Here is an 11285-nt window from a genome sequence, read left to right on the forward strand (position 1 = left end):
TTCGAGAGGGTGCGTTTCTGGATGAGGTATCGAATATATTGCTTCCCCCTACTTATACCTCTCGAGGAGATCACGAATGTAAAATTAGAGAGATTCGAGCGCGCACGGAGGCTTTCAGTCAGTCGTTCTTCCCGCGAACCATACGCGACTGGAACAGAAAAGGGAGGTAATGACAGTGGCACGTAAAGTGCCCTCTGCCACACACCGTTGGGTGGCTTGCGGAGTATAAATGTAGATGTAGATATAGAACATGGGCAGCCTTGTCAAAAAATTAGGAATGTTTTCTCAAACCTGTGATTCAAGTTAGTCAACAAGCAATTTTGTACTGCAGACCTGTTCACCATTCTTTGTGGTGTGGCTTGGCAACAAAGAAAGACCTATGGTAGAACTTATTCAAACATCTCAAGCTCTGTCTATAGTTCATGTTTAGTTTAGTCTCAGTTCTCACAGAAACAAGTTTCTGCACAAAATCTCATATTGTGGAACTATTCTACCACCTCTATTAACATGCATTCTCAAAACTTTCTCTCATGATGATAACATAGGCTCCCTCATTCCTTAGTTTCAGTAACACACAGGCAAGTCTGCCAGCTATGGGGAAAAAGTCAGTTTACAGCAACTTTATAAAAGGTTGTTAACACTCATGAACACATTCTTTAAGTCCTTATGTAACTACACTTAACAACAGGCCTTTTTTTTATACTGTTCACCAGTTTTTAAGTAGAAATTCATCGAAGGGATAGGAGTTGTCCATGAGCAACAATTTTAAATTACATTTAAAACTTGCTTTGTTACTTGCCAGACATTTTATGTTATTGGGTAAATGATCAAAAATTTTTCTTGCTTCATATTTAACTCCACTGACAGTTTTAACAATGGGTGATAAAGCAATGTTGCAGTACATGCTCAGCTTTCTATTTTGAAAAGTGGTGAACCACTGGCAGAAGAGCAATCAGCAGCTGTCCTATGAAACAGTCTAAGTATAAGCATTTGTCTAAAACATAGTGGAATACAAATTTCAGGATTTGGTTGCAAGTAGAAAAAGCTTTATCCTGATCAGTTTTAAAACATATTTATTTAACTTCAGCTTGAGGCAATATCACTGTGTTTAAGCCTGAATAGCATAAATCTTCATCCCCTGCCTCGATTCAGCTGAAGGGAACAGCTGTTTGCTCGTTATTCTTCAAAGAAATAGCGCACATTGCAACACCTAGTAAAACTGAGTTACCCTTCTCAGCTACAAACTACAAAATATCCAGATGTTTCAGATGCACAAATGTTAAAGCTTTATTTGGTCACTTCTACACACCAAGTACTTTACAAAAAATAATTGTATTATTTATATATGACATTAATTGACAATTGTTGGTTTGTAACCATACAGATCTAGAAAATAAAAGATAACTGTGCTATGTTAACAAACAACAGCTAGCATATTCATTAATACTGAATAGTTCATCAACAGCAAACATCACTTGTTTTCAGACCCGTTACTTCAATGCTTTGCTACAGCTCTCAAATGCTGATGACAAAATGAAGATGTTGCCAATAAGTTAAGCAACAGATCTTGCAGCTGAAAATACACATCATTGAAATATAAATGCTATACCACAGGTTACACTACAATAAAAATCGCACTTCTGTGGCACATCAATTTTAGTGACTGTTGGCTTACACTCTTGCCAAACTACTTACAGATAGAGATTCACATAAAAAACAAAATAAAAATCATGCATACAATACGTTACAATAATGTTTACAGATATAAAATTTCTGTTATCAACAGTGTGATATATATCAAATCACTCCTCACAACAATAATGCAAAAACATAAAACCGAATATGGTACATTACACTTCAGTATATGCATTTGATGATCTGTCATAGTAAGGCAACTTCCCATCACATAAAAACAAATGATCTATTATAATCAAGCATCATGACCCATTATAGCCCTAGAGGAGGGTACAATCTATTATTACAAATCTTTATTCCATTCATGACAACACATGATTAAAAACAGAGGTACATAACAAAATATAACATTTTTTATCAGAGGGATGTTCTTAAATGTAACATAAAATTCAACTGCTTCCAATTATAACAACAAATAATACAAATTCTACATAAAGTACACAAAACAAAAAGCACACAAATACTGTTACACTCTGAAATCTGAATAAGATCACACACACATTTTTTATCTAATCAAAATATGAATTCACGAGGTGAGAACTACAGTCACATTAATGCCTCAGCCTTATCATACTAGTATTTCAAGCATAATCTTATATTATCTTGTACATCCAATAAATGGAGATTCACTTGCACATGAAAATAAAAATTCTCAGAACAGTACAAAAATTAGATGAAACAATAATGAAATACTTACAAATTAATACTTTTCTACCATTACACGAGACTCTCGCTAATCAGGCCAACAGTAGTCTGACACACACCCAAAAACAAGTGCGCAATGAATAACTGTGCGCGACAATGCTTAGTTAAACAATGCTTTATATACTGTAAATGAAATGGTAGCTTTCTTTAAATTTCGGAATCATATCTTCTAAAAGGAAACACGTTACGCTAGACCTCAAGCAGAAACTCGAAATTTTAGATAAGTTAAACCGAGGTTCTTCGCTGTAAGCCATTGCTGCTGAGTTCAATGTTGGACAAGCAAGTATTTACAACACCAAAAAAAAAGATGACATTATTCAACAGTACTCAACACAAATGGACAGCGAGTTGGAAAAACGGAAGGTTATGCGAAAGAGTGAGAATGAAGAATTGGATGTAGCTGCTTATAGATGGTTCATACAGAAACGCAGTAAAGGAATTCCAGTCAGTGGTCTGATTATAAAGGAAAAAGCAGCTCCATTTAACAAACAACTTGGCAGTAGTAACTTGTTTGCAGCAAGTGAAGTCTGGCTATCACACTGGAAAGAACAACATGGCATTCGGCAGCTGACAGTCACCAGGGAAAGGACACTGATGAGTTTTTAAGCAAGATACAGAAGATAATAGAAGAAGAAGATTTAACAGTTGATGCCTTGTATAATGCTGATGATACAGGACTCTTTTACAAGATGCTTCCTTCAAAAATATTAGCTGCCAAGAACGAGAATGAAGCTCGTGGTTACAAGCAACAGAAACAGCATGTAACATTAATGGCAAGTTGAGATGCCAATGGGAGTCATAAACTACCGCTTATGATAACTCGAAAATCCCAACACCCACAATGTTTTCAACACAATGACATAAATACTCAATCAGCACAGTATTGCGCTCAGAAGAAAGCGTGGATGGACAGACAAATATTCTCTTGATGGTTCCATGAAACACTTGTACCAGCAGTGAGAAAAGAGCTAAAGATGAAAAAGCTTCCACTGAAAGGTATCCTTACAATTGACAATGCTCTCAGTCATGCTTCAGATGTTTCTCTAAAGTCAGATGGTGTACATGTACAAGCACTCTTTCTCCCACCCAATGTGACAGCCCTTTCAGCCCATGGACCAACGAATTTTGGAATGAATTAAACATTGTTATCGACATTTACTTCTTCTCTCCTTACTATATGAAAGTGAAAACGACTCTATTGAGGCTATGCTGAAGGTGTGGAAATCAATTAACATACATGATGCTGTTTTCCAAGCAGCCAAAGCATAGGATAAAGTGGAGAGCACTACCATAATTGAGAGCTGGAGACAATTGTGGCCACCCATTCATAACGAGTTGGATCCAGTAGTGAGTGACAGTGATGAGCCAGTCTATTTGGAATTATCAATTACTTTGTACACTGACATGTTCCACAACCTTCCAGGAGGAGAAGAAATTGATGATCAAGATGTTACTGAGTGGCTGAATGAGGAAAACTGTGATAAGGACCAAACTTTAACAGATGAAGAAATAATCAAAAGCATGCAAGAAAGTAGTGATGAAAGTGATGATGAACTGGACAGAGGAGGAGAGAGCATGACGATTTCTCACACTGCTGGTGCTGGGGTCTTCCTGGAGTATATTATGCAACAACCATATATGTGCAGTACCAATGTAATGCTTGCACAGCAGTTGCATGATAAAGCATGCTACCGTTGCGTATCATCATTGCAACAGTTAAAAATTAGGGACATGTTTCATAGTCAGTGATATGACTGTATAATTACGTACAGTATACACCCAAGGACTAAGTTTTCTGTGGAAATAAATGCATTTTTGAACTCAATAAACTATATCCTGTGTTTTAAAATTGTATCCTTTGGTTTAATAAAGTACAGCACACTATATCCCCTAGGTTTTCAAAATAAATAAATGAATAAAATAAATTTCAGGCACTCAATAATCCGGCACCCATATGTCGCAAGAATGACCGGCTCAGCGAGAGTCTAGTGTATTAAAATATGTAGATCCACATATTTGATATGGTACATGTTTCATATATGTAATCTATGAAACATGTTAACACACACAATTGTTACACAAGTATATGATTGTTATGTACAAGATAACTTATAGATTCCAGTATATATTTCTCTTCGTACCTTGGGTCAAGAATACGGTTATAATATAGAAGCTTCAACATATAGCAGCAACTTTAATCTCCAGTTAAAAATCAACTGTAAATCTAGAAGCTGTTCTATTTCATTTAGTTTATGGAGGGGGGGGGGGGGGGGGGGGGGGGAGCTATGTACTGGTATTTCACTCATAAGGATGAAAATGAAAAGTAAAACAGACAGAAAATAAAGCTTTTTTTTTCTAAAATATTATATTCATTCTAGTGGTGAAATATTCCAAACAGCCAATTTAGAAACACCATAAAACAATTTGTTTTAAATTGAGGTTGAACTAAGAAGAACAACAACAGTCTACTCAGTTTATTCACAATTTAGTACCCTACACTTACTTTTCACATACATAGCAGTAATATACAAAAAGGACCTCACCAAAATTGAAAAAGAACAGCTTCATAAATGAGATTACTGATGAAGCAAATGATTTAAAAATACATATATGTCTATTCCATCTTACATTGTTTCCTTCACAGCGCACATTACATACTACATAAACACAATCCATTGCACTTAGGGATAGAGAATGCAATCTGATCTTCTGATCTTGTTGCAGTTAGGCTAGTTACAGACGTTGTATTTTCATAAACTCTTCCTATATTCTCATCATTTGCTAAACTGTTTATCACCCACAGAAGCAATCCTGTCATTTCCCTACTGTAAATAAGGTATTATACAACTGAACTGAGTTTAATAGCTAAAACTTTTCAATGTTTCTAATGCACAAATTTTAACAGTGTGGTTTTTACAAGCAATTATTTGTAATATCACCACAGTAGCTCACAGAAATTCATAACACATACTATTATATTTTATACCTGGTCTACAAATATACTTTGCATAGTATTCCATTACAAACAACATTTCTGATTTAACTCTCACACTGTGAGTGCTGAAACTATGAACTATACAACAATCATTTTTATTTTAAAACATTTCACAAGACTTTATCACGTCCAGTAGTAATTTACTACAAAACAATGGATTTATATCTAACACACTACTACTTTTTGCATGCAGTCTACACTAACAGTAATTTCACTCCACAGAGTATTTTCTGATTTACTGTTCAGTATGTAATTGTTTTTAAGGAAACTTTTCAACATTCAGGGTGAATGTCCATTAAGTGTGACATTTTCCACAAATAAGTGATACACACAGGATCCAAATATGAAACACAAAAGATTGAATTTACCCTATCCATAACTAAATTGTATAGGCCTACATGAATTTACTCCTCTTATGCAAAATAAATTATACAGCCATTCACACAGCTTAACAGAAGAAGTAAGTGTGAAACAGGCAATGGCAAAGCAGTATTAATGCTGCACAGTACCATGAACAAGAGTTATTAAATCAGGAAATAGACAATATAGCATCTGATTTATTTAATGAATCATCGGTTATCTGAATTGTACACTGTAAGTGCTTTGGAAAAAAAATTATACGTAAGCAACTGTATAAACGGTCCTTTAGCATAATGTTGCATGCTGTCGTAACACTACCTGCATATATTTCTATACAACAGCTGCTCACCATTTTCATGAACTTATGCTGTTATAGGGAGCTGTAGTGACAAGTTTACATGGATGCCCATAGCAAAAGTTCAAGTGCCCAGAAGAGGGGAAGGGGATTAAAACAATGAATCAAACACACTAACAGGGGCTTGAAACCAGGGCACACAAGCCAGACAGTAACAATTTGTCACAATTCCTAGGTCTTGGTCTGCAGCCAGGATTTCAACACAATGTGGGATCCATAGTATTTTCTCTGAAAGGAAATTCTTCATGTCAAATTCCCCTGCAGTGATTTAGTCCCTCCCTTCCTCTGGCTGTCTATGTTTTCCTTGCAAGCTGCCATGTACATTGGATTGGCATTACAGCACCCTACAGTACCATCTGAACCTAAAGATGGTGTGCTGTTGTTACACTTGAGAAGCATTTAAGCAATTTTTACATCAGGAAAGAATCAAGTGTGACCAAAAAATACTATAAAATTAATAGTAAGTTGTATTGTGACTAAGAAATCTGTATAACTTATCTATTGCAAACTCCTGAAAGCAGTGGAAATATATGAGATGCAGACATCATTTACAATAGATCGTCATTAAAAGAATATATATTTCTATTAATAGATGTGTTCTTTTTTATAGTTTATTAGTGCTCACAAACTGCATAACATAGAACTCATATAAAATCACTTACTCAGGCAATAATTTTATAATCGGTCCTGGAGAAGAGATCATCACGACATATCTGATGATTTACCATTATTGAAACCTTGAAACAACACTATGAACCACAGGCAACAACTCATGAAATTCTAAGCAACACCTTAACAATGAATTAGTTACAATTTTGAATTTTAGACTATATTAGGAAGCAACCAAGCTCTCCCGTACATATACTGACATTAAGCTCACCTGAATACCTGAAATGGTAAGAGTAACAAATATTTAAGTCCAAATGCAAAGGGGTGGCAATAACTACAGGTTCATATCAGAAGTAAGAAAAAATTTGAATAAAATTTTCATGGATACAACTGTGAATCCAGATTACTAATAGTAATTAACAAACATAAAAATCAGGACTAGTGAATGCAAGAAAATCTAACATTTGGATGAAACATAACAATTTGTCTGCATTTCTTTTTGTAGCAAACATAAACAGAGAATCATCATTGCAGAATTTTAACACAGTACTAGTGATCCAAAATTCTCAAATTGCCTGACACTATTTTATTTTCCAACACTGCCCCTGATGGTATATCAATTCTGTCACCATGATTAGCAACAATAATTACAGTGCCTTTCAGAGACACACCCCTCCCAAATGTCACATCACCAGAAACAGTTAAATGATCAAGTTCAAGAAGATCTGGAATATCCGCAAATCTTGATAGAAATTCCTTTACTTTTGCGAAATGATTGTCACCCAGCTTGACCAATGGTGTCGTGGGGAACATGCGCAAGGGGCTCATAAAAAGAGAGCCATGGTTGAGGCTGTATAAGTTACTTTTCACTAACAGTAAATCTGATGTCTTCTTGACTGGCAAGAAACGCATCCGAGGAACATTTATACCGAGGCCACCATTAAAAGTCTTCATTGCTGCACCTACAGCAGTCTCTAGTTGAATAACATTCAGTCCGTTAGCTAATGTTTTATTGTTCACAATAATTTCCATATTCAGTGTTTTTTCTTGCAGCACTCGTTCTATAGCACTGAGTTTTACCCATAAATTATTTGTATTGAAGAATTTGAAAGTCTTTACTGACTTGAAATCATCGATATGTTCTTTAGGAACTTGTGCAATTTCCAGCAATCGTAACTTTTGTTCATATTGTATTAAGGTACCACCTTTCACGTCAGCTCTTGTCTTGTCTGTTACCTCCATCACAAATTCTGGTGATCTGTCTTCGGGGCGGAAGAGAAGATTCAGAATTTTTGGATCAACAGTTGCTCCAAGGTTGTCAATATTAGATATAAAACAATATTCACGACCTTGTTGAATAAACTCTTTTAAGAGCCCACAGTTTCTGAAGCTGTCATAAAAATCACCGTGGCCAGGTGGATACCATGCTTCCATGTCACCTTCAATATCACATGTTCTTGCAATCGGTAGTAACGTATCCCTGCTGATTCTTGGGAAACAGCTCTGGTTGAAAGTATATATCTCGACTTGAAGACCTTTATATCTACGTACAAATTTTTGGGTATCATCGTCGGTGTTGAACGAGTTCATTAAAACAAGGGGTACATTGACATCGTACGTCTTATTGAGATGTTCAATTTGTTGCACAGTGAGATCAAGAAAATTTAATTCGTTTCGCACATGAATCATAGACTTAGGGCCATGGCAACCCATTGAAGTTCCCAGACCACCATTCAACTTGATTACAACAAGTTTGTTTAACATCTCGCGCACGAGTTGTGTTGACGGTTCCGGAAGAGAAAAGTAATCCTTAACGGCATCTTCGGGAAGCTTTTCAATACGTTCCCAGATAATTGATGGACCCTTTTCGCTGAGAAAGCGCTCAAAAAGCTGCCTAAAACATTCAAGTTGTGTTCTCAGCTTTGGAATTTGATTCTCAGTGGCGGTACTCAACAGGCTGTCAAGTTCATGCTGCAGTTGGTTAACAGCGTCGCGTTTAGTCATTTCTTTAAATTCATGAGATCCTGATGGAACTCTTTGATGACTAAATTTCTCTTTTTTACCGTATGTGCCCACGACATTAACTTCCATCTTCGTGCTCCAGTAAAAAATAAGGAAACAATTGAGTCTATGTTATTTAAGTTTATGTATTAACAATTAACTTTCAGTTTAAAAATTCAATGTCTCTCTTATCAGTTCTGTTATGATCTACAGCTAGAAAGGAAATAAAACGCAGCTGATCACTAAATCAACAGCGACACTATTTACCACCACATGACACACATAATAACAAATTGTTATCATCACATCAACATGTCATATAAACAACACCGGTACACTACTGTATATATATCAGTGGCAAGTGTCAAAGATTCAGAGCATTCCAAAGCATAAAGCAAAACCAAAGAAATGTCTAGCGTACGAATGACAAATCCCGCAGTCACATCAAAGTTAATATTCGCAGCCCTGTCCGTCCGTCAGGTCCGGTGATCTCAATATGAATATAAACAGGATGTACGACCGTAGTGCTCTGGATCTGTGAAAATCACGACGGCCGATTATCGCTAGGTTGGCAACTCCGAACGTATTAGTCGTGTTGTTTTGCGCTTTATGTCGTTTGTAAATAAGTTGTGAACGACTGGTTACCTTTATAAACGTATAATAGTGAAGTACTGTGTAGCTTATGGTTGTAGAGAACTGCAAAGGAAATGGAGTTCAGCTTCATAGGTAAATTATATTTTTATTCAGAACTAGTGTTTTTACTGGATTGTATTTGATGTATGAATTGCAGTACTGTAGACGTTACTTCTCTTATTCAGCCCTATAGTCGCCTCTTGTTTAAAGTAGATTTCCATTTTTTCGGTTGGGAATTCAAAAATTATGAGTACGAGTAAATTGCTGGGAGCTCTGGTCCCTTACTGCCTACAGTTAATAAGTATCCAACACTTCGAAGAAAATTGCTTCCAAACGAGACCAGGAGCATTATTAATTGGCTAAAAGACGATATCGTCCCGTCTGTCTGTGGCTTTCCCAAACATCTACAGAAAAATATGGTTGCAAGGAAATAATTTATTCGAAAAGAACGTGTTAGGACTCATAAGTTAAATATATTAAAAACGTTTACATTATAATTGTATCATCAAAATAATAGCTACTTACCAGCAAAGTATTGTGTGTTAGTGCGCTTACAGGCTATTATAATTGTGAACTATTGTGTATGCAAAATTACAATGATCTTCTTTCTTGTAGGATGTAAACCAGGCAGATATACGAGGGCGGTTCAGAAAGTAACCTCCGATTGGTCACAGTGCGGGTTGTGGGGGGAGTAGCGACGCCATCTGTGCGTTCACGCACTCAACAGGTCAGTCGGCATCAAGCCGTGGTCGAGTGAACGTCGTACCTGCGCTAGTTTAGTTTTTGTGGCAGTTTGAAATGTGTGCTGCAATAGAAAACCCCGCCAAATGCGAAGTGCGTGCTGTCATAAGGTTTTTTACAGCCAAAGGATATTCTGCAGCAGCTATTCATCGTGAGCTTTGTGCCGTGTACGGACCAAGAGTTATGAGTGAAGGAGTTGTCCATGAATGGGTACGTTTATTTAAAAGTGGACGAGAAGACGTTCATGATGAAGAGAGGAGTGGTAGACCATCATTGGTGACTGACGAACTCGTTCAGACAGTTGATGCAAAAGTTCGTGAAAATCGACGTTTCTCAATGTCGGAGTTGTCTACTGGTTTTCCACAGATTTCTAAGACTCTCTTGTACGAGATAGTGACAGCAAGATTGGGTTACCGTAAGTTCTGTGCACGATGGGTGCCCAAAATTCTTACCGACCACCACAAAACTCAAAGAATGGCCTCTGCATTAGACTTTCTGTCACGTTATGAGGACGAAGGAGAACCACTGTTAAACAGAATCGTGACCGGTGACGAAACCTGAATTAAGTACGTGAACCCTGAGACAAAAGAACAATCAAAGATGTGGGCACATTCAAATTCGCCTACCAAACCAAGAAAAGCCTCGCAAGATTTTTCTGCCAGAAAACTGATGGCAACGGTGTTTTGGGATGCCAAAGGGGTGTTGTTGGTTGAATTCATGGAACGTGGTACGACCATTAATCAAGACGTGTACTGTGAAACAATAAAAAAGTTACGACGGCTATACAGAACAAACGCTGTGGTATGCTGACTTCCGGTATCGTTTTTTTGCACGATAACGCCCGTCCTCACTCTGCTCGCAGAACAACGGCCCTTCTTGAGTCCTTCAAGTGGGACGTTATCAACCATCCACCTTACAGCCCAGACCTGGCGCCAAGTGATTATCACCTCTTCATGCATTTGAAGAAATGGCTCGGGTCACAGCGGTTTGATGACGACGAAGAGCTCAAAGATGCGGTCACAGGCTGGCTCCAGGCACAAGCGGGTGATTTTTATGCAGAAGGAATTTCAAAGCTTGTGAAGAGATACGATAAGTGCCTCAATCGCTATGGAGACTATGTAGAAAAATAGTGCAAAGATGTAGTTGTAAGATGTATATATTAAAATATTTTTATTTAACTTGGTGTATTTT

The 11285-nt window shown here is 37.0% G+C and overlaps 1 protein-coding gene across 1 annotated transcript; it reads right to left on the bottom strand.

The window, feature by feature from the left end:
• Positions 1 to 4669: 4669 nt before the first annotated feature.
• LOC124545126 (UTP--glucose-1-phosphate uridylyltransferase-like) lies at positions 4670 to 9040 on the bottom strand. Its single transcript, XM_047123948.1, has one exon. The coding sequence runs from the start codon at positions 8808 to 8810 to the stop codon at positions 7269 to 7271; it is 1542 nt and encodes a 513-aa protein (XP_046979904.1). The 5' UTR covers positions 8811 to 9040; the 3' UTR covers positions 4670 to 7268.
• Positions 9041 to 11285: the final 2245 nt, after the last annotated feature.

This window comes from Schistocerca americana, chromosome 8 (genome assembly GCF_021461395.2).
Source record: "Schistocerca americana isolate TAMUIC-IGC-003095 chromosome 8, iqSchAmer2.1, whole genome shotgun sequence".
Taxonomy (NCBI): Eukaryota; Metazoa; Arthropoda; class Insecta; order Orthoptera; family Acrididae; genus Schistocerca; species Schistocerca americana.